Genomic DNA, 23,079 nt, shown 5'->3' with positions numbered 1-23,079 from the left:
ATTGCGTTATCGAAATAGTGTAATAATATAGCAATACTGAACGTTTATAATGTGATACAAATTTTAAGTAGTATACAAGGAACAATGGATATCCTTATAAAATCTATCAGAATTTATATTAACATAAATGTAAATTAAATTCTGACTGAATATTTAAAAAATACTTTTATTCATTATTGTAACAAATGATTTTATATAAAACTCATTTATTCTCTCCAAGAAATATGTACATCATCCGTTCGATATCTTTGTACACAAGTTGTTTCTATCCATGGTGTATGCCCATTGCTTTTGTACTGAAGTAACCCAGCTACAGCAATCATTACACCGTTATCTATACAAAATCGCTCATCTGTAGCATAAAGTATTGCATTTCTCTCTTTACACATAGTTTCCATCATATCTTGTAATCGTTTATTACATCCTACACCACCAACAATTAATACCTCGGATGACTTCACATGGGCCATTGCTCTTTCTATAATGTTATTGTATTAAATAGATAATATCTTCTTCTTTTTCTTCTTACATTATAAAATTAAATTATAAGTAATAATAATACCTGTTATTTCAACAAGCATGGCAAACACTGTTTCTTGCAAAGAAAAACATAAATCTTCGGGAGTAAATTCTTTGGACTCAAGCCAAGAAGAATGATGTTCCTCTATATAACTTAAAATTCCCGAAAAAGATACATCCATTCCTTTTACTACATAAGGCAATGGAGCTAATTTATTCCCTCTATATTGATGTAAAATTATAATAAAATATAATCAATGCGTGTGTATGAATGAATAAATCTTTATCATAATAACTTACTTTTTTGCTAACTGTTCTATATTATAACCAGGACTAGGATCATTTGATAGCTTTAATAGCCTTGCGAAACGGTCTAAACAGTTTCCAACAGCGATATCTATTGTTTCGCCAAAAATACGATATTTCTGTTGAGAATATGCGATAATCTGCGTATTTCCACCAGAAACATACAAAACAATAGGATTTATACTTCCAGTAATTAATCGTCCCATTTCAATATGACCAATACAATGATTTACTGCAACGATTGGCTTATTATATAATTGAGCAATTGTTCTTGCTACCAACGCAGTAATTGTCAACGGTGCTCCCATTCCTGGTCCTTTTGTATAGCATATCACATCCACATCTTTTAAAGTTATTTTAGCATCGTTCAGTGCTTTTTGTAAAACGACAAGGACATGTTCTCTGTGGTGTTGCGCAGTTTCACGAGGTAAAAATCCTTTTTAAAAGAATCTTTAAAAGATCTCATGTCTAACATTTTTAAATAATAACAAACAGTGTATATACATGACCAGTTTTTGTTAATCAAGTAATACATAAGTGAAAGTATACATGAGAAGTTTACCTTCGCCTGGTGGAGTAATATAAGTATGTCGTACATTTGACAAAACATTTTCATCTTGAATAATCCCAACACCCAATTTATTTGCACTCCCTTCGAATCCAATTACGATTACCATTTTTTCTGTCAATTATTCAATTTTAAGGGACGATTAGTAAAGCTCTTCTAGTCGGCATCCATTGGCACGTGGATAGATTAATCATCCAATAGAAAACACAGGTAACATGCGCAGTACATACATACAATCGTGTTATTTCATTTCTAGTTATGTATATACATACATGCCAAACTGAAAGTATTATTTCAATTAGAATAAAAAATTATTAATTTATTAAGTAAGTATAAATTGTTTTACTGATGAAAATATACATTGTATGTAAGGTTAAGAAAAAAAAAAAAATAACAAAGCATTCGTTAAGTTACCGAATCACTGGTAGCGACATCTGTTACTTATCTCGTTTGGAATGTATCCTCTGCAGTTGGTGCGACTCTTCGAAAAAAAGTCTTCTTTATAATCTCCATTCGTAGAACGTCACGCGGAAGTGATTCACTGAATCTTGTGGCAGAAAATGCAAGTTTGCAAATTGCGGCGGTGAGAAAAGTGAGTGTTGTTAGCTCGAATGGTTCTAAAATCCGGTGAATGTCGTGAAAATTGCTCGGGTAGCGCTCACTGGGTGGGCAATTGATTTTCAAAGTGACCGTCGGCTGCGAGCGAACAAACGCCTCTGACGCTTCAGTATGAATAGCAGCGAGCGCTGCCAAAGTTAGATTTATCTATTCTAATACCGTCGAGTAAAAGTTTTGTGAAGCTACGTTAAAAAAAAAAAAAAAAAAAAAAAAAACAAAAAAAAACTAGTGCAAAGGTGTGTACCAGCAAAATGGAAAAAGCGAGGAGAGCCGACCTTCGCTTTTCATGAAAGAAAGGAGCGAAGGAGGCTATACGCGTACATACCGGTTTCGGACACTCTCTCTCTTTCTCCTTTATTTCCTCAAGCAGTATACTTGAGGCATTCCGCGCTTCCCGAGTTCGTTACGACATCAGAAAGGTATTACCCGGGTAATATCCGAAATGGTGTCACGATATCCACGGTTTTGCCGGTCGCGAAATCGCGTAATCGGTCTTGTACGTGACCTTGACGTACCCGTTACTCGAGCCACAAATTCCGTGTTACGTTTCGGTGTGGCTACGAGTCGTACGCGGCAAGGTATCCTCCGGTGCGTACCGAAAAGGTGACCGTTCCGCGATTGACATCCCTCGGTGATGTCAAAAAAGGCCGGAATGTTCTCGTAATCGATATGTTCTTCACTGAATTCTCTCGCGTCTGTGTGTATTGTCGGTGTATAATATTGACGACTAATCTTATCGTGTATCGTTGATCGGCTACGGTGAGTGCCGCCTCGGTATGGCATTACCCGGGTAATGCTCGACAGATAAACTTCACGTCCTATACGTATTCGATCCGTTAAGAAACACGCGAATACTTGGACACGGATTCAGTTCGGTTGGTCGCGTCCGCGCGCGGACGCCTTTCGAAAGGCGGTCTCTGAATTTGGTTCGTCTCATTGAAAGGTCCACACGACCAACATTTATGGATCGTGGATCGAAGCGTACTACAATTCTGGACATGCGGAGAATGGCGATGGTAAGGTCTCGCGACGGGTGATGTCCAGTACCACAAATGGATTTCCGCGAAAATTCAAATTCTGAGAGAGAAAGAAAAAAAAAAAATACGCTTTTGATCGGGAATACTAACTTTTCCTCTGATTCACCACTGCAGATGATATCCGTTTGTGACATTGAATTTTTCACTTAGGCCAGTCAACACAAAGCACGAGTGGTACTGGTGTTCTTCTAGCGATCTCATGGCGATTAGTGCACCGTATTATCATCTTTATGGGCATTTTGTCATGTTTTGAAAATTAACGTGTTCACTGCTCTCACAGGAGATTGGATCGTCAGCATTCTCGCTCCTCCGCTATTTTCTATTCTAACATCTCTGTCAGGTACATATTTCAAAAATATCGTTAGTATAACGACCTTAATGCTAACTGCAAATATATGTATTTATACGTTATAGATTCTAAAAAAAATGATATTAATGAAAAGTATATTCTTGTTTTAGGAATGTCACGAGACTATGATAGACGAAGAGGAGGTAGCGGTAGTGGTAGCAGTTCTAGTAAATTACGGATGGATACCAGCGTATCCCAACCCAGACCACACGGTGAAAATTCTGGAAAACGGAGAGAATTAGATAGTGTAATGCGGAAAGCACGTGAATCTCAATCAAGTTATTGGAACAAAAAGCTTCTGGAAGTAGAGGAACGAGATCCAAATAGATGGAGGCACAGCGGATACAAGGAATTATACGTCGGAGGCACAGCAAGCGGAGAACCCAGTAGAGGGCATCCTCGAAGCCCGAGAAGTCCCAGGCCTCGAAGTCCTCACATTTCAAGACCGCGCAGCCCTCGTACTAAAAGTCCTCGTTCACCTCGTGATAGATCACATACCAGGGGCAGACCTACGCGTAGCCCAAGTACAGGAAGTACTTGCTCCGATCGGTCATGCAGCGTTTGTTCACCAAAAGAACGTCGACGTGTCGCTCAGCCTTCTCGTTCACGTTCAAGATCACTTACACCGGTTCGAACTCGGACACATCCGAAGGAGGTAGTACCGTCAAGTTCAAGAGTGATACCGGCTCGTACCAGGCCACGATCACCTCCTTTGCCACGTCCACGTACACCTCCGCCTACGCCACAACCTCCACCGCGTCATCAGAAGGACTATAAAACGATTAAAGAAAAAGAAACAAAGGTTCGACGTAAAGAAAAACATCATACTAGAATTCCTGAAGATCCACGAGTTCCAGATCCCATTCCATTGGTAAAACATTCTTTCATATTAATATCTTTTATCTTACATTATTGTTGTTGGTGTTATTATTATTATACATTTGTTGTCTCTTATTTATATACTTGATTTTTTCCAATGTGTAACCATGGAAATTACACAGATGCGTAAACCTGTGAAAGTAGAAAAAACTCATTCGAGTCATGGATCAACTCAAATGATTAGGCCTCCACCCGAGTCATCACCCAGTGAAGACAGTGATAGTTCTTCTACCACGTCTCATGTTGGCCCACCTAGAATGACGTTATCAGAAAGGTATGATTTAAAATATTCTAACAATGAGATATATAATATCTATTGTTATAGTATATTATGAATTAAAATGAAAGCTGAAACTTCAAAAGTTCTGTAAATACAGGATGGTTATGTTTGAAAAAATGAAAATTTCATTCAAGTATGGAATTGTTTTATAGGTTTGGTAAAATGGCACAATGGAGCGTAGATCGTAGAGACATGGAAAACATGCGTATCACAAAAGACGGAGAAAACGCGATGAAAGTTGTAATAGAGGGTGAAGAAAGAATTGCAAGATTAGGATACGATTCTCCACCGCCAGGACATTATCCTGAATCGCTTTTAGCACAAGGACCAAGAGGTCTTGAATGTTGGGATGACGTCCGTGTTAGATATGATTATTACAAAGCACGGGGATATCTTCGAGATCTAACTTTAGACGACTACATAAAGTGGGAAGAATGGTGGTATAAATATCAAGAATGGTTAGAAGCAGAACGTTTTTATGAACAATGGGCCTCATCGAACCGTCCTTCCGGTGGAAGTCGTAAGAGACGCGGGCGACGCAATAATACGGCTCACTGAAATTTCGTAAGATCGTCATAAATCACTCTTGATTCATAGACATTACCATCGATAAAATATACTGTAATATTTGTTGTGCTTAGAAGAGTGCAAATGGTGTGTAAACGCTCTATACAAATATACATACAATTCATATGAAACATACACGTGTGTATCATTATATACACGCATCATGCATACATACATACAACATACATCCAGAGCACAATTGGTATGACTATCGTACTTGTTTTATCACTCCCTCTTTCACCGCACCTCGAATTCACAACTGAAAAGACACAATTCTCACTCTCCTTGATTCTATCCTTTTAGAAATCAGTCAAAACCAGTACAAAACTGAAAAATTATTGAAATAATTGTTTGACAAATTTGTTTTTGAAATTTGATTCCAACGCCATCTATACAAAAAGGGCTAAAACTACTTGTGGTCGGTAAGATGCCGGCTTATCGACCGGAAAGTAAGTTGTCGAGTAGTTTCTCTCATTTCTGTATAGATGGCACAACGGTCAAAAAAATGAAAAATCCCCACATTTCTTTGATGTCCGAAGACAGACTGACGCAGTGATGCCAAAACCGTGGGTCGTGGGACAAATTTTTACCCTCGCCGTCTTCGCTGCAGGAGCCACTTTGGTCAAGTAACCGATGACAGAAATAGGATGTCAACTTCTACATTCTATTGTGGCGGCACTTCCTTTGAGTAGCGTAGCGAGAGGATCACCCTTACTTGAGGTGCGACGAATTCTAAGAGTCGCGGATGTTTTGTTTATGGAACAGCGATAGAGAGTTCGATCGCCGATCTTCAAAGGAACACGCGTGTGGCCGATGACCCGAAGTCATGGTGCTGCATGGCACGTGTAAAGATAAGGATTTTCTAGAAGGATCTGGCCACGGAGTGGGGAAGGCATGGCCTTCTGGTAAGAGGACTGTGATGAACCTGTCACGTTCAAAGGATCGGTAGACAGGAAATATTCAAACAACACTAGGTCGATGCTGCACTTCGGAAATCTTTTACTAAACTGTTCTCGTACAATGGGAGTTATGGTCCTTATATACAGAATCGCTGGTTCGGGGGTAGAAAGTCCTTTCGCGCTGGGTCCAGGGGTCATTCTTCGTCAGAGGAGTGATTCAAGAGTCCGAAACCCATCGTCATCGGTTTGTTGCTAGACTACCTGAATCATGGAGGATTCAGTATCCAGGGTCCAGGACTAATCTTATCGTGTCGTTGCAAACCCCACGGCTCTCACCCCAGATCCGTCGAAGGGGATCGATCAATCAGTTCTAACATAAATGTTGCGGTAAAGGCGCGCTCTGATTAGCCAGTGTTTTTCGTTAATAACTCGAAAACGAAGCCTTAACCAACATTTTGGCAAAGGAAAAAGTTGTTTAGAATGGATCTCAGCAATCATCCCCTTCGCGGGGTCCTTACCCCAGTGTTGGGACACCCTGTATAAGTTACTCCCCAGTAGAAGTAAGCCCGCAAATGTTAACACCAAATGAATTGAGAAGTGGCCGTTCCAAATCGCAATCCCCGGTTACGGTTCATGTTCAACTTAGGTCAAAAGAGCCCCCGCAAACTGCAGACTTTCGATCGGCCGATAGTTTGTTCGGGTTGGTTTTTTTCAACATATGGTGTTTATTAGCGTTCAAGCGGACCAGACCGACCTGTAGCGAAGTCTACCCGTGTGTGCTGTACCCGCGAAAATTTCATTTATGTAATTATCGAGACGAAAAATTGATTCTATGAAATTGAGTGTCTCTCTCGCGCATGGTGTATACGTGCATGCTTTCCGTTGATTGTGTGAGTGCACGCATACAGGGCTGTATAGTTTGGTGGAAATTGTTTAAACACTTTGATAAAAATTTACATCTTGTCGTAAATTGGGTAAATGTTTATTTCAAACATTCTCATTTGTATGTTTCTCAATTAAGAATAACAATAACATCGTTCAAAAAAATTGTTACAAAATATTTTATTTCCTCGAAGTGCAGAGAACACGTTTTAAAACGTCTTTAAAAGATTACTTTTATTTTCTGTAAAAGCAAATAAAAAATAAATAAAGGTATTTGAAGAAAAATAGGATCACTTTAAAGTGGGAAATGTATTTTTCTTTTAAAAAAACCATGTTCTCTATAAAAATAAATTTCAGTATATTCTTTAAACATAACAATTAATAAAGTATAATATTTTAGAATGCTTTCCCTTCGAAAATTTGCTTGATACTATACATAAGGAAGTACATACAAATGAAATATGTTTGTATACAAATTATTTATTACGTTTCGCTAATATGTTGTGAAGTTCACTTCTGTTTTCTCCTAAAATCTCATAAAATCTATCAAAAAATAATTTTGCAGACTCCTGTATATATTCTTTTCTTCTTCGAACTGCATCTAGCTTGTCTGTTGATTCTTTTAATTCTGCAAAAAGTTTTTCTATGTCTGGCTTTAACTCTTGCATTTTTTTAATATCATTTTGTAAATTTTTTATTTCTTCTTTTAATTTTGCTTCTTCATTTTTAGCATCAATTTTAATTTTAGTTATAAGAGCTTTTCTTTCCTTAATTTTGTTAGCAACATCACCACTTTCTTCTTCCAAGATTTTCATTTTTTCCTGAAGATTTTCCAATTCATTGAAATTTATTTCTAACAAATGTTCTTTCTCAATAATTTGTCTTTTCAGTAGTTCTTTAAGATTATTCAATAAAGTGGCTTTAGATCTTAATACTTCCATAATTTGAGGATCCAATATACCTTTTTCTGGCATCCTTAATTCTTCTAAATTTACACCTATATTATCACTAAGGTGCATGAATATTTCTTTGTTATATTTGAGAAGTGCTTTGGTTACATTATTATTAACAGATGCCAATTTAATATCTGTAGTATACAACTCTTTTCGTATATCTTCTAAATGTTCATCAAATAGATTCATATACCTTTCAATCTCCAAACATTTTTCCAAAATTTTATCTCTTTCTACTGTTGTCATTGGCTGTTGTTTAACAGTTGAAAGTAGTTCATCATGCTGTATTTTTCGTATACGAATCTGTTCGCGTAGTGCATCACACTCAGCATTTATTTGTTCTGTTTCAAAATTAATTGTTTTTAAGGATTCTTCTTTTGCACTGATTTCATTTAATTGTTTTGATTCCTCTTTTTGCAAAGACGACAATACTTCTTGCAAGTGCTTCACCTCTTCATCAATTTTATTTGCATCTTCTTCAGCTACTTGGAGTTTATCCATTTCTTCTTCTAATTCAGAGCGTGCATTATTTAATATTTCTTCAGTAACTCCTTGCTCCTCTTCAAACTGTTGTAAATATCTTTCAACCATCGCTGCCTCTTCATCGAGTTTTTCATCATTCCAGGCATTGTAAAACTCAAGCATAGAGAAGAAAGTATTTTTATTAATTTTGGCTTCTCTCTGATCGCCCGTGAATGGTAAGTTTTCTAAGTTAAATTTTTGGAAAGCTTGTTCCTTTATTTCACAAATTTCTACTAACCAACTGATCCAGCCCAAAACGTAAGGCCAAGAATGCATAGCATTGGCAGTTTTTAACCAAGACTTATTAATAATGCCTGGATAATGAAGTTTCTTTCCTATTTTTGGCAATTCCTCTATATAATTGATAACTGTAAGAGTTTGTTTAATATTTAACATTTTCATTAAATGAGCGGTAACTTCTACAAACATTTTCAAGGTAATGGGTTTCAAACTACCATTACTATTAAGCATAGAGGAATAATGATATAGAGCAAAAAAATTGTCTATTCTGGCAAGCATACGAGCTTGATAAGTTTTATCTGTTAATGGTCTTCTGTCCTTTCTTGGACCTTTTGCACCAATACTGCTAGCACGATCAGCTGATAAAGATCTACGTCCTGTTGGAAGTCCGAGAAGTCCTCTAGGCGTAATTGGAGTTGCAGGTGCATGACGAAGTGGAGTTTTACCTTTGAAAACAACAATAAAACTTTAAATCTTTTTACATCACTAATAACGTTATGACGTTTTACCTGTTCCTTTTCCTCTATCAAATGAAGAGGCTCGAACGCGAGGTCTGGGTATGTGAGAATTATCAACCGAAGTTATGGAAATCTTTGGTTTCAACGTTTGCGTTCTTCTTGATTCACTTCGTGTTAAACTTTTGTCTTCCCTATTAATCAAAGATATCCGTACAGGGTTAGTAGATGATCTACGTCCTATAGAATTACTCGTCATTTTCATCGATATAAAATTTGTCTTTATTATTGGATAATTATTATTTAAATAAAACCTCGTTTAAAACACTTAAAACCTGCGTATTCAAAGTACAGTAAACATTTTGAATTTTATCGTTAGGCACAGAAGCATGAAATACGAGACCAGTAACATAAGCGTATGTATCAGTAACATAAAAACCACCTTAAGGTGATGCGAGCGTCGAGGCCATAGACATAGTAGGTATAGACCGAGCATCCATTGTATAAGCGGTAATGCATACGATAAGAGAGAGAAAAATTATAAGAGGAGTTTCTCTCTCTTTTCAATGCCTATAATGGTATGCATCACCGCTTATACAATGGATGCTCGGTCTATACTTATATACTATGTCTATGGTGGAGGCCGAACTCCGAATTCCGCGTCGGTAAAACAGAATTAGGTCGCGCCACCCCAGTTATCGCATCCAATCAGATTTTGTGATTGTATCTTTTGTTTTTGTTGAAGATATCATTTTATAATAAATTGGAAGAAATAAAAAAATTTACTCAAGCATCTTAATTATCTCAGGAATGTCTGGATAATCTTGATACTGTATATTACAGTAGTGACTACAGATCCAACAAGACTGTATACATACATGCTTTGTTACTCCGAGATATAGATATAGCAACGCTGAGCTCGAAACATTGATTGTAAGTGATAGTCATTAGTATCAAAACAATTTATTGTTACTGTCAACGTTCGTTAGACTGTTCCACACTGTGAAGCGTTTCACATTTTTATACTACAAAACAATAAGAAAAAGCAGATGGCACTCGTTCTCGAAGCACAAATTCAAGACTGTATGTACAAATAAAAAGGCATGACCAGTCTTTATCAAGTCTTTATAGATTTGTAGTCACTGATTAAAATAATGTTAGCATAAATAAATATATATATATTTAAACATACATAAATCTTTAGTTGTTTTTTTTTAAATTTGAAGTGCGTTGTACATATGTAAGTTTTATATATTTACATATAGATTTGACATGTCTGACCATCACAGTGGAAAAGGTTATACACCTTTACCGCAAAGTATAAGCAATACTGATACCGAAGATGAAGAAGATTGTTTGGATCAACCAAATGAAGTACCTAAAGATAATGCCGATGATATATTGCCGGTAATTTGAAATTATGAAAAGATTTTATTTTTGAATTATATCATTATTAGTATAGTATGTAGTAAATTTCATAGAAAGTATTGTTAAAATTACATACATGACCATAAAAATTATAGCAATCAACTACTATCCATGAAAATGGAGCATATTATCCATTGGACGAGACAAGAAATCTAGCAAATCGTACAAAGAATGGACAAAATATACTTAAATATTATAGAGACGATATGCCTATAATGGTAGTTGAAGGCAATGATTTGTGGAAAAAACGTGATATGTCTCCTCTACGACGATTTTGTTTAATCGCTTCTGTATTACTATGTATTACCACGATAATTGTATTTCTGTACATTCTGCCTTGCGATAATTCAATGGTATGCCCTTCGATTAATGAACCACAACCATTTATTTCCTGGGATAAAACTCTACAAGGAGTGGGTAAGTATAATGAAAGTAATAAATATATAAATGTGGATGCTAAGAAAATATTGAATTTTTATATAAAACATTATTCTGTATATTCTTTTACTGTATAACATTGTGTTTTATTACATAAAATAATATGGTACAATGTTTACCTAATGCTTGTAGAACTGAATGGTCCTATTACCGTTATTCGTGGAAATCCATCGAACCTTATATTTCTTGTTCGTGGGCAACGATATAAAGGAAACGATACAAATGATAATCAGGGACAAATATCAGCCGAAGGAGGAGGAGTTATGTCGATGCAAGGGAACAGTGGTTTACCATTGTGGTTGGTTTCTTTGAAAAGATCACCGTCTGAAATTGATTGTATTACAGTCGATACTGACCGTTCAGGAAAACCAGACTGTATAGTTGCCGGTGACCAAGGCCTTTTGGCTAGTATCGAACCTATCGCAGGCACCATACACTGGAGTTCAAAAATTCATACATTTGAAAGGTTACCTTTAATTTTATCAGACATCGATACAGATGGAGTTGAAGATTTTTTAAGTATAGAAGTAGTTGAGAAGAAAATGCCTAATTTTGTTATACTATCTGGAAGAACTGGTCATCTTTTAGGGCGATATTCACCTGAAAATTGTTCATCAATTGACATGTATAATCACATTTCTAACGATACTATATCCTATATTTGTTATAATAGTAACAAAAAAAGTAAGGATAAAACATATTCTAATTATAAATTTAAATAATAATGGGATAATATAATTTTTAATATTTACAGGTATTGTTAAAACAATGACCATTAAAGGATTATTACATGCTCTAAAGTTACCAGAAGCATATAAACAATCGATAACAAAGTCAAAAATGATAATTCATACATTTAAAACGTTAAATGTTGATAATGAAAAATATAACTGGACGCTTACACCGTATCATTATTTATCTATAAAAAACGAAGGAACGTGTCCTGGAGAATCTTGTAAAGCTAATGTAAATTTAACGCTGCACAAATTTGGAAATCAACCGATAGTAATATGGGATCACATTAGTCCAAATTCTTTTGTATCGAAACCAGATTTCTTAGTTATGTCAGGGAAACCTTATACTTCCGGGTTCGCCATTAAATTTTGGCTCTGGATTAACTCGATCTCTGAACATACAAAAAAAGTATCCGTTGTAACGGAAAGAAGATTAATAGAAAGAGTATTAATAGTTTTTGTAAATTATACGGATGTCCAAGTTATGAACGCAAGTCAAAGCGATATTATTCAATTGTGTCAGGATACCAATTGTCAACCAGATCTGAATTCTCGTGTTCGTTTTAGTTCAATCAGAATTGATAACATTAGCGAAGATGGATTTCCAGAATTAATAACTTATTGGTCCTCTTATGATGTAGAGTCACTAAAAGTATTGACATCAAAAGTACAAGTTGTAAAATTAGATTCACTTTTAACTAGTTTCCCACACATAGGTGTTTAATTATTTTGTTTTTATTTTCTGTAGATTATTAGATTTTGTAACATAACGTTTAAGTTATAAACGTCTTAACAATGAAATGAAGATGTATATTCGTTTCGTTAAAAACGAAAAAAAAAAGAAGGAACGTAATGGTGTCAGGCCATAAATTTATTAGAACTAGTCAGCACTTAGTAATAACGCAGCAACGATTTTCACAGGCGCCTAATTTACCATAATTTTTGACGCAGTCATTTTCATGATAACCAATCATTGTTAATGTTTAAATATTCTGAACGAACTCTCAATGGTGCCTTGCAAAATCTATGTACAAGAATTATGAGCAAACGTATAATATGAAAATTTACGTTATTAGAGAAAATTTATGTTACTAGAGAAAATTTATGTTACTAGAGAAAATTTATGAAAAGTTTTACATGTTTAACAAGATTTTGAAAGAAATAACAAAGTTCCTTTTCAAATATTCCTTAGTAATGTATGTAGGACTGTTTTACATATATTTGTTCAACATTTTGAGTGCATTCTTTACTAAAAGATTGATCTTGTTGCACATAAATGCTAGTGCAGTATTATAAAAGTTGAATAATAAATAAAACTCTGGCTCTAGTCATATTTGTATTATCATATTTATAAAAATTTGAAATTAGGTGTTTTACATAAAATACAATCTGAATTTTTTTTATTTTCATTTCCTACAGTAGTAGTTTATGTATAAATTAAAAATACCCTAACTTTCATTAAACTACATTTCCCATATTTCCTTAGAGAACATTAAATTTTATTTAATTTTTATACTCTATAGTATTTCGTTATTTGTTAAACATTTTAGAACATAAAATTGTCTATATAAAGTTTTGGTACAGCTGATTTTATAAATACAAGTAATTTTATTTGAAATTTAAAGAAATATATTTGTTAATGTTCATTTTACACTGAAGCATAATTAGTGGGTAGGTAAAAGAGTAAAGTTTCAGACTATTTCACAAACTAATATGTTATAATGGTAGTGGGGGAATGATTATCGGATGACTGCGGATGACAAGGCAGATCAGTACGTTCGGTGTCAGACGGTGTAAAATACATATAATATTTTTCACGAGAGAGTAGTACCATCGGATGAACGAATTTTGGTTTTGTTTGCGCATGTTGGCTCTGATTGGTTCTGCCGCGCTCCGCTACCAAGGTAACACGCATGCGCCGTACCACTGTATGTCGTACGCTGGACAGAAAGTATATCCGGTGATCATAAATTTGTAAATTATGATTCACTTATTCACTACCTCTGTCCTAAGCTGTTCCTACATATATTAGTATATTTTGTCCACCGTGTATATGGCAGATGCAATGGGAAGTAGATCACGGGGGGGGTAGCGCTACTGGTGGGAGAACTTTCTAAGCTCACAGTCGAGCTGCGCGAAATGGTACTACCATCTCGTGAAAAATACTATACATATATTATTAATTATTCGTTCTACGAGAGACCATGCTTGCCATACGACGAGTTTTCGTTCGTTCTGCGCATCTCAACATCTGTGCAAGCGCATTGTAGCAACGCGTAGCATAATCTAGTGGTCTTATATGCATTTAACATACTCTTCGAACCTTCGATATTATCACTTGCTTCTTCCTTTATTCATATATTTTTGTCTACCGTGTATATGACCGCGAAGTTAAAAGTAAGACTAGAGGGCCTCCCAGAGCTGCGCAAACCAGGTATGTTCTTTCGTTGAACGAATATTTCGAGTAACGGATGTCTTATACAGTACGCGCAGCTACTAATAATTTGTACCAGTTGAATCATACATATAGTACAGTAAGAACATTATCTACACGTGAAATAACACAAAGAGTAAAAAACTAACCCCACTTGTGTAAAAAGAAGTTACTCTGCCATGCGGCAATACAATTCGTACACCACGTATTCGTAACGCACGATAACCTCTGCACTAGTTGTACGATGGCTATGGGAAAACGAAGAGGTATACATACAGCATCCGGTAACTCCGCGATGTTTGGCTCATCAACGAATAATTTACGGTCGAGTCGTTTGAACTTCCGTCCAAATTCAACTCAGGAGGACAAGGGCGGAACTCGACCAACAGCTGCACCAAGCTCTATAGGACTTATACTTGTAACGATGTTTTTACATGTTTGTAAGAAATCATTATTATTCGATACAAGATTAAAGATTGCTATATATTGCGGTGCAATCTTCGTGGTATCACTGATGGCGGACTTTATCACAATGCCGAGGACATATTTTTCACGTTCGGATAATATATTGAATCAGTACTTTGTGAAGTGGGGATGGGGATGGTTGTTGACCGTAACTATTCCATGGGTCGCATTAACTGCACACACGCTTGGCTGTGGTCGCAGATCAATTTTATTGAAACATCTTGCTAGATTGGGTTTAGCCACGATCGCGTGGATGCTATGGATTAAATTATTTAATTACATCGAAACGAATTACGGTCGTTGCCTTAGCACAAAAGACATGCAATTTCAAACAAAAGCGAAATGTCTTCAATCCGGTAAATTTTGGAGTGGCTTCGATATATCCGGACACACGTTTATTCTAATATATTCTAGTTTAATCCTGGCGGAAGAAGGTTCTTCGTTGGTCGGGTGGGAAGGTATCAAAGATTTAGTTATGCGCGAGGAACACTCGCGGACCACCCCTAACGAACCTAGTACCGGACCGCTTCGAAATCTTTCCAATTCTGATTTAGAATTTTTAAAGAAAGCACACAAAGCGCTCACACCATATCTAAGAGGTCTTTTCGTTGTAATGACTCTGCAGCAGTTACTTTGGGATATTATGTTAATATCTACGATGCTCTATTACCACATTATGATTGAAAAATTTCTCGGGGGTGTAGCTGCTATTATAACGTGGTACGTTACTTATCAATGGTGGTACAAGTCGGGAAAAAGTTCGCTGCCCTCACCTGGGGATGGTTTATTTAAATACAATGAGGTAAAAATTCATGACACTGGTTCGGTTAAGTCCAAACGTAGTACGCTTAATGGTACCAATAGATTCATGGGGCTTCCGATTCGGACCAGTCAGGATTACATGGATATCAATAGACAATTAGATCCCGATTTAACTAGTTCAAGAATATAAAAATTACTTAATATTTTCTAACTTTTAGTTTTTATTTATTTATTTAATTATTTAAAATCGTATGCATCCCTAAGGGTTACCTTTTAGTTTTATTTTGGTTGAATTATTGGTTATTTTTAAATAAAAAGGGATATTTAATTGTATGTATGTACAATAGGTATATTAACCGTTTGAGTCCCAGGGGTCATTGAAAAAACACTGTCGAAAAGTACCGAGCAGTGCAATAGCGGTGCTATAAACCCAATACTGGGTTTTTTCGACATAAAATCTTAAGTGCGATCGCGCTGCTTGAAACTCAAACGGTTAAATGTAACCGTATTCTGAAACGCTTACAGTTGTTTACGACATTCTTCATCATATTCACAGACTTAATTTATGCAAATTTTTTAAAATTATAAAGTCTAAAATATTTTAATTTGTCGAGTAGCTTTGTGAAGTAATTGCTTATATTTCTGAACGAATTACACATATTTATTTGAGTACTATTTTCTTATAAAAAAGAAAAAATGAAAAAAAAGGAAAAGAAATTGAGTATCGCGATCTACCGCACCCCAATGTGTACATAATGTAATTAAATGACATATGTATTTTTGTATCTCTTTATGGATTGTTAAATCAATAACTATCTAGTATAGTAGTTGTTACTGATATACCTTTTGTGACGTTGTTTTATAATTTATATTTAATAAACTTTATCGTTAACAAAGTGTTTGTCCACTATACTTCTGTGTCGCTACGTACGTTCAGCAAATTTATTTATTTATTTACCTATAGTAAATGTATTTATGATGTAAGCTACTATCAGAATGATTGTGCACAAAACTGTATAGGAATTATCTGTTTGATGTTCTAATATGAAAAATTTGTAGTTTTATATAACATTTTGTAACATTTTTCTTGTTCTTCCTTTAGATGAAATCCAAATCTTTATTAGTTAATCAATTAGTTGTAATTGCTAATTACTGATTAAAATTTAAAAGTACCTTTTTTGTTTCCTCTGCACGAAAGAATTAATACTAATCCTAAGAATATGAACTTAAACCGTTATAAAATATGTGTATATATGTATATATTAAAAAAAAGAAAAAAAGAAAAGATTATGAAATATTTATACAGGTATAATATATTATTGTCGCTTAAGATCACTAAATTTGTATTTACTTAAAAACATTAAGTTTACGATAATAGAAATTTTGTATATGTGAACAAAATCTCTTTTATCCGTATATAAATAAATTACACGTCCGTTTTTGTTTTCGTGCATTTGGCATATTTTTTTCAAAACATTGTCTTGTGATTTATTATTTTTTTTTTTTTAATCCTATGTCTACAAATTAGGATCACTCGTCCCTTAAAAAAATTCATTATTCGAAGCTTATACATGAATGCATGTGTATGTTATGTACGTAAAACACACATACTTTGTTAATCTTTAATAATGATACTGTACAGTATGACATTTGCTTGACATTATGTACGTTTATATTATATTAACACGTTGAATGTCGAACAAATTTTGAGTGCTTGGTTACCATCTGAAAATGGAAACAATCGAAATTACTGTACACCACAGTAATTTCTGAATGTAATTTTTTTTAGCGTCATCAATCATTATTGATCTCTAAAGTACCAGTGTTAACTCCAATGGCATTCAACGTGTTAATAGGAGAATTAGAAAAAGAACGAAGCGTCGACATTGTGTTTAGAAAAAGTTTGTGAAATTAGAAATGCTTTGTTTCTGATATGAATTTTTTTTTTTCTTTTCATATCACAAGCTACTTTATAGCAGCTAATTACATAATATGCCTAGGAAATATTGTATACACATTTACTTTTAAAACGTTAAATGTGCGATGATGTATTATTACACTTTTGATCTTTTACGAGCGATCGCGTCTTCCACCGCTTTAAGTTGTTTCAATAATTCTTCGCGCCGCGAGCTTGCTTTCTTCGCAGCTTTAGCCGCGGCAGCGGCAACGCTTGCTTTGCTATCAATTAACGGCGGTGATTCTAACGCTCTCTTTTTCCCAGCCATTAAAGTGGATCGTTCGACCTTTTTTATAGAGGTAGTATTACTCGTTGGTTTCAACGTAAGTTTTATTTGCTGCTTGGTACCGCTCAGCTTTAAAGCGTCGATACCCTTGGAATCTTTTCGCGTTAACGGCGGTGTCGAGCCTTTTCGTCGACGGGTTTCACTGGAAGAAGAAGAGTAACTCGATTCGCTGGAGTCGCTACTGCTACCGCTGCTTTCTGATCCTGAACTGCTATGCGAAGATCTAGAAACAGATTTTATTACACTATAATAAACATACTTATATTTGTTACTTTTTATCGGTCGTATAAGATTTAATAATATTTTAAGCATATATATTTTTTACCTAGATCTTGAACGGCTTTTGATAACTTTAGCAACTGCGGCTGCTGCTATTGCCGCTTTATCTCTGGATTTTTCGTGGTGCCGTTGATGAGAGGAGAGCGGGCTCGGCGCAGGTGGATTCAGGCCAGCGCGTCGATGAAGCGTACCAGTTGTAGGGGAGATGGAGCCTTTAGGTGGTCGAGGTGAAGGAGCAGGTGGATTCATTAACATAGCGCCACGCTGAGGCGCAGCAGCTGCAACTGCAGGAGGATTCGCAGGCGGCGATGTTGCGACTGCTTTCCCTTTACCGGTACCACGAGTTCTAGAGGGAGGGGATGGTGAACGGGACCTGGATAGGGAGTCGTAAGAACTGTAGCTAGAGCGGCTCGAGCTACGGCTAGAACTAAAAACAGTATACAGTACACTTGTACATATATTGTTCATATATAACAAGTTTAAGAAAAAAAAAAAAAAAAGAAGAAGAAGAAAAGAAGAAGAAAACAAAATGATATTGACTGTTCACAGTGTACGGTTTTATTTGCGCTATTATACCTTGTTGATGAATACGAAGAACCCGAAGAATACGACTGTCTTCGTGATCGTCGGGACGACGTGTTTCGCCGTACAGTACTAGGCGATTTTCGTCGCATCCAAGGATCGGCCCATTCGTCTCCTCTGCCTCTTTCCTCTGGCGGTGGTTCTTCTTCTCTCCATGGTTTCGTCGGTGGAATACGCTCCACTATAACTTCTCTTGACGGACGTTTATGCTTTTTCTCGTATTTCTCGTAATATTCGCGTTCCCTGTCGCGTTCACGTTCTCTTTCTCTTTCTCTTTCACGATCTCTAGTATGCGGTGGTGGAGAAACCGAATGCGGTGTACCACGAGGTATGCCATGATAATCGATACGTTCTCGGTACTCGGTGGTGGTGACTCGTGTATCGGTTTTGTAATGTACTCTCCTTGAATAGGACCAGGTTATCAAAACAAATTTTTATCAATGCTGGATAATATAAAGAAAGTTTACCTATAATACTCTGGCGGTGCTGCTGGTGGGGCATAATAAGCATCAGGTTCGTCGATATATCTATCTGGTGTAATTCTTGGCGGTGGCATTCTTCGTGGCGCTTCCCTGGGTGGCCATCTTTCAACAGGTGGTTCAGGACTAGCTGCTCTAACGTAATATCCTGCTTCCCTATCTAATTCATCTTGTCCTAAACTTAGATTCATTTTTTTCTCTTCAAAGTCCATATCTGACTCTTTACGTTTATTTGCTTTACGCATCATCTGTGAAAGAAAGAAATTAATGAAAATTGAAACGATCTTTTATATGGATATAAGCAGTGGCGGCTCGTAGTTAAAATTAGTGGGGGTGCTGCTCCAAAAAATTTGTAGCCTTTGTTTTAAAAAACTGGCACTGCGGGAGCGACAGTGCTATCTTCCCCGCGCAGCCTCGCGCGCAGCTTCCTATGTGCGCATGCGCACACAGTTGCCACGCTGCTAGAACTGTGAAGCGCACAGTTCCATACAAAGATTTTTGTATCTTTATCATAAACTGGGGGATGGCTACTGACTATATTGTACAATAGGATTATATATTGTACAAGTATAAAGAAAGAATTAAAGAAAAAAGGGCTCATTATATTAAATGTTATCGATAATATCAAGTGTAAATAGGAGGTGCTGCAGTTCCACAGTGCCTATACGCGAGCCGCCACTGGATACAGGATAATTTGTTAAATAAATAAACTTACTTCCTTAGCGTGTCGTAATCCACGTTCCCACGCGGATTCGGTAGGAAGTTCCTCTATTTTTGGTGTGTGCGGTGGACCTCCGTAACCAGGTAATGGTCGTACCATATTTGGTCTATCGATATGCGGTCTGAATTCATGAGGAGTTGCCGCATGCGACGGATACGCCATTGGCCTTACCATCTCGAACATAGTGTAATTACCCTTGTCGGTTACACCCGGATGTAAAAATCTACAACTAACTCCCCACGTACATTGTCCCCGGTTATAAAAACGGCAAACTGGTCTAGGTTCAGTTTCTTCCGGTCGAGCATCATCACCGTCGCTCAGTTCACCTTCTTCCAACTCAGATTCTACTTTCTCCCCATCTTCTTCTCCTTCTTCTTTATCATTCCCTTCACCCCCATCTTTGGATTTCAATTTATCCCTATCTTTATCCTTCTCCTTTCCATCTTTTTCATCCTTCTCTTTATATTCCTTAATAACCGGTCCTTCTGTTTCTCCTACAAAATTACATACAAATTAATTACACTTACTCGAAATGCACCTATCTAATCTGAATAACATATAAAACCATTCATTTACCTTCGTCACGTTCATCCTTCCATTGACCATCAGCCTCAAAATCTAATTGTTCGCTTTCTTCTGTTAGCCCAACAGGCGCATTTTTATCTTCCTTTTCCATTTTATCGTTATTTAATAGACGTTTCTCTTCGTTCTGTTGATTTTCCTTGAGCATCGATTCGTGTTCAGTAGCGGCATCAACTCCGTCCATACTTTCCAAATCAGAAACATCCGACAAGTCTTCCCCGTGAGTAATCGGCATAGCCACTTTTGATTTAACCACCGACTCAGGCTCGTCTTCAATGTCCCCATCCGAAATTTGTTCACCGTCTAACTCGTTGAAAGAACCACCTTTCGTTGGCGGTGAATGGGGCGGTGAACGTTTATCTGATTCCTGATCATCCATAGGAGATGCCGGACCTGACTTTGGGGAACTTCTTTCAGATATTAATGACTTTGCCGAACTACGACCGGATCTTGGAGACTTCGGCGAACTTTGCCTCGATTCGCTGTTTTTATAAGAATATGATTTCGGCGAATTATCTCCGGATTGTTGAGCATCTACCTCCAAGTCATACTGTTTTTGTTCTGTATCCTCAAGGTGTAAAGACTTCGAGTCATTCAGAGTAGACGGATAGGATCTTTCATCTTGTATGGGGGAACGAGATAAACTCCGATCGGTTCTAGGTGAATCCAAAGAATTATTCTCCGAGTGATAGGATTTCGGTGAAAGAGGGGGTGATTTTGATAAACTACGGGACCTTGACCTTGACCTTGACCTTGGAGAACCGACCTCGCTGGGTGACGCTAAATCAGATCTTTGAGATTTCGGCGATATCGGTATATATCTCGGTGACTTTGAATCCCTTTCTGATATTATTGACGTAGGTGACTTTTCTCTCGACGAAACAGAACTCGCTCTAGATTTACGGCCCGACACTGACGAATGATGCGAGAAGTTCGGCGACGCCATATTATCAGCCGATGTAACTCGGTTTCTCCTTCCATCGTAACCCTCCGAGGAGGAACTTTCTGAACCAGAGTCTGACATGTTGAATTATTCTACCCTGTAATCAAGTAGTTTCTTTTAAAAAAACATACAACAATGATCTGACAAAGAAGTGGGACCACCGCTCAAACAGATTGTTAATTCCTCTTACTTGAGAAGTGAATCATTTTTAGCCGTACCGACCGAATGTAGCGATGAAAAATCTGCATCAGTAGCATCGCAGGGCTTACCTGTATCAATAAGAGCCTGTGCAGTACTTGCTCTTGAAGGCACAACGCGAGCAATCCATACCGTGTCGAACATACTTTTATATCACGTTGACAACTTTTTTTTTTTTCTCTTTTTACTAATAACTTTTGTACTTTATAGTTAAACTGAACTTTTTTCACATTTACAATACATACTGTGTTTGTTTTTTTAAGGATTTCTCTTGCCCGAAACTTTTTTATTTACATTTTATAAACTTTCAACTCGAACACAACACAAACTAAGAAATACCGGTAAACCGCAAACTGTTTTGTACTGCACTAGAAACTATAACGAACGGACTTTTGACCTGTAAGAATGTCTTTTGGGCATGTGGAGAAAGAAAGAATATAGGAAGAAGAGGAAAATATAGGTAGAAAGGATCTAAATTTTCTTTTCTTTTCCTTTTTCTCTTTGTCATTGTATATGAGAGAAATTTTATAGAAAAGAAGTATATAAAAAGCAAATGATTGATTGATAATAAGAAGTTTAATATTTACTGATTATTTTAATAATAGTATTAATAATAGACACTGAAAGCACAACATATAAAATATTTATTAGATCTTAGTTTGATAATATGTCGCGCTCAATCTGATAGTTAATGTATTTTCAGAACTTCAAGATTTATCGTATGACATAATAATGCTGTTTGTTATTCACGTAGAAAACAATGTTTAAAACATTTTCAGTTAAATATTTAATTGGTTATATCAAAGAGAAATAATTATTAAAAAACTTATCATAGATCTTACATTGTGAAAATATGTACAAATTACAAAACATATAACTCAATAACTTTAATATTAATAGTATAGTATTATATAAATGCAGTATATCTAAAATTTTGAAGCAACACTTTAATTGAAACTAATTAATATTTCACAAAAAGATACTGATGAACATTCACAATTTTTAGTGAAATATCAAAATATAGCATTCAGGTAGTACTATATTATAAATACAAACACAGGGTTTCTGAATGTGAACACTACAAAATTAAAAATATAATTTAACAAAAAAAAAAAAAAATAAATAAATAAATAAATAAATAAAATTAAAAAAATTAAGACGTAATTTGTTTTCAAACAAATTACATTTTCGGTGATTTTAGAAAGAAGTTACAATTTTATGTTAATCCAGATTAGCTACTACACTGCTTATAATTATTGAAATATTTCCATGGATATACATTGAGGTTAAGGAAGTAATAATTTTAAATATTACTGTAAGTCAATCTGTGAAAGTCTAAACGGAAGATGTTACGAAATTACATATATTGTTCATGAAAAATATATATATCTTGTTAATTTTGTCGAGAATGTGTCGTGAGACTCTTACCTTGATCGCGCGTATGCCTGTAGGCCTTTGGAGATTTTAAAGACTCCGAGGCTTAAGGCGGCCGGCGTCACCCAGATATTATGCTTTAGACTTTTCGCTTCCGTGCCGGTTTAACCGTTTTTCAAAATAATTATAACCCAAAATCAAATGTTATTAACTCCCGAACCAATTCACTACTGCAGAATTAGTAGTAAAGAGGACAATGAACAAACGGAAAAAGTTTATGGAGAATGGGAACCGAAAGTCCTTCTTTCCTCTAAACCATTGATTACCTTTCACATAGATAGCT

At 35.9% G+C, this 23,079-nt stretch overlaps 6 protein-coding genes across 14 annotated transcripts; 3 read left to right on the top strand and 3 right to left on the bottom strand.

Moving 5' to 3' along the window:
* Nucleotides 1–146: 146 nt before the first annotated feature.
* On the bottom strand, nucleotides 147–1,945 carry Tcs3 (Probable tRNA N6-adenosine threonylcarbamoyltransferase Tcs3). The gene is made up of 5 exons (XM_034327771.1): nucleotides 1,808–1,945; nucleotides 1,388–1,673; nucleotides 820–1,261; nucleotides 563–741; nucleotides 147–478 (listed from the first exon to the last, which is right to left on the bottom strand). The coding sequence occupies exons 2-5, from the start codon at nucleotides 1,500–1,502 to the stop codon at nucleotides 207–209; spliced, it is 1,008 nt and encodes a 335-aa protein (XP_034183662.1). The 5' UTR covers nucleotides 1,503–1,673; nucleotides 1,808–1,945; the 3' UTR covers nucleotides 147–206.
* LOC117605928 (Ndc80) lies at nucleotides 1,772–9,563 on the bottom strand. Its single transcript, XM_076689388.1, is given in 1 exon segment — nucleotides 1,772–9,563. A coding segment is annotated over 1 exon segment (1,959 nt). The 5' UTR covers nucleotides 9,340–9,563; the 3' UTR covers nucleotides 1,772–7,380.
* LOC117605931 (uncharacterized) lies at nucleotides 1,905–5,266 on the top strand. 3 transcript variants are annotated; one of them, XM_034327767.2, is made up of 5 exons: nucleotides 1,905–1,985; nucleotides 3,329–3,388; nucleotides 3,508–4,268; nucleotides 4,399–4,550; nucleotides 4,709–5,266. In XM_034327767.2, exons 3-5 carry the CDS (start codon nucleotides 3,510–3,512, stop codon nucleotides 5,112–5,114), a joined length of 1,317 nt encoding a protein of 438 aa, XP_034183658.1. In that variant the 5' UTR covers nucleotides 1,905–1,985; nucleotides 3,329–3,388; nucleotides 3,508–3,509; the 3' UTR covers nucleotides 5,115–5,266. The 3 variants fall into 3 exon arrangements, with proteins under 3 accessions (XP_034183658.1, XP_076545520.1, XP_034183657.1); XM_076689405.1 differs by lacking the exon at nucleotides 1,905–1,985 and adding an exon at nucleotides 2,257–3,027; XM_034327766.2 differs by lacking the exon at nucleotides 1,905–1,985 and adding an exon at nucleotides 2,257–3,027 and having other exon boundaries at nucleotides 3,199–3,388.
* Nucleotides 9,564–9,730: 167 nt separating the features above from the next.
* On the top strand, nucleotides 9,731–13,047 carry LOC117605929 (uncharacterized). 4 transcript variants are annotated; one of them, XM_034327763.2, is made up of 5 exons: nucleotides 9,731–10,175; nucleotides 10,340–10,481; nucleotides 10,598–10,919; nucleotides 11,073–11,624; nucleotides 11,695–13,047. In XM_034327763.2, exons 2-5 carry the CDS (start codon nucleotides 10,347–10,349, stop codon nucleotides 12,396–12,398), a joined length of 1,713 nt encoding a protein of 570 aa, XP_034183654.1. In that variant the 5' UTR covers nucleotides 9,731–10,175; nucleotides 10,340–10,346; the 3' UTR covers nucleotides 12,399–13,047. The 4 variants fall into 4 exon arrangements, with proteins under 4 accessions (XP_034183654.1, XP_034183653.1, XP_034183652.1 ...); XM_034327762.2 differs by having other exon boundaries at nucleotides 9,731–10,230; XM_034327761.2 differs by having other exon boundaries at nucleotides 9,732–10,007.
* Nucleotides 13,048–13,309: 262 nt separating this feature from the next.
* Nucleotides 13,310–16,687, top strand: Fitm (acyl-coenzyme A diphosphatase Fitm). 2 transcript variants are annotated; one of them, XM_034327769.2, is made up of 2 exons: nucleotides 13,310–13,578; nucleotides 14,346–16,687. In XM_034327769.2, exon 2 carries the CDS (start codon nucleotides 14,353–14,355, stop codon nucleotides 15,523–15,525), a length of 1,173 nt encoding a protein of 390 aa, XP_034183660.1. In that variant the 5' UTR covers nucleotides 13,310–13,578; nucleotides 14,346–14,352; the 3' UTR covers nucleotides 15,526–16,687. The 2 variants fall into 2 exon arrangements, with proteins under 2 accessions (XP_034183660.1, XP_034183659.1); XM_034327768.2 differs by lacking the exon at nucleotides 13,310–13,578 and adding an exon at nucleotides 13,654–14,108.
* A 135-nt stretch (nucleotides 16,688–16,822) lies between these two features.
* LOC117605927 (uncharacterized) lies at nucleotides 16,823–22,164 on the bottom strand. Of its 3 annotated transcripts, none has more exons than XM_076689377.1 (7): nucleotides 21,434–22,164; nucleotides 20,216–21,261; nucleotides 19,634–20,133; nucleotides 18,907–19,166; nucleotides 18,434–18,841; nucleotides 17,904–18,230; nucleotides 16,823–17,822 (listed from the first exon to the last, which is right to left on the bottom strand). In XM_076689377.1, the coding sequence occupies exons 2-7, from the start codon at nucleotides 21,243–21,245 to the stop codon at nucleotides 17,390–17,392; spliced, it is 2,958 nt and encodes a 985-aa protein (XP_076545492.1). In that variant the 5' UTR covers nucleotides 21,246–21,261; nucleotides 21,434–22,164; the 3' UTR covers nucleotides 16,823–17,389. The 3 variants fall into 3 exon arrangements, with proteins under 3 accessions (XP_076545492.1, XP_034183644.2, XP_076545491.1); XM_034327753.2 differs by having other exon boundaries at nucleotides 17,904–18,284; nucleotides 21,434–22,163; XM_076689376.1 differs by having other exon boundaries at nucleotides 16,823–17,801; nucleotides 17,904–18,284; nucleotides 21,434–22,162.
* Nucleotides 22,165–23,079: the final 915 nt, after the last annotated feature.

The sequence above is a fragment of the Osmia lignaria genome, chromosome 2, assembly GCF_051020975.1.
Source record: "Osmia lignaria lignaria isolate PbOS001 chromosome 2, iyOsmLign1, whole genome shotgun sequence".
NCBI classification, from domain to species: domain Eukaryota; kingdom Metazoa; phylum Arthropoda; class Insecta; order Hymenoptera; family Megachilidae; genus Osmia; species Osmia lignaria.
The sequence above is the reverse complement of the archived record's forward strand: the minus strand, read 5'-3'. Positions and strand labels throughout refer to the sequence as shown.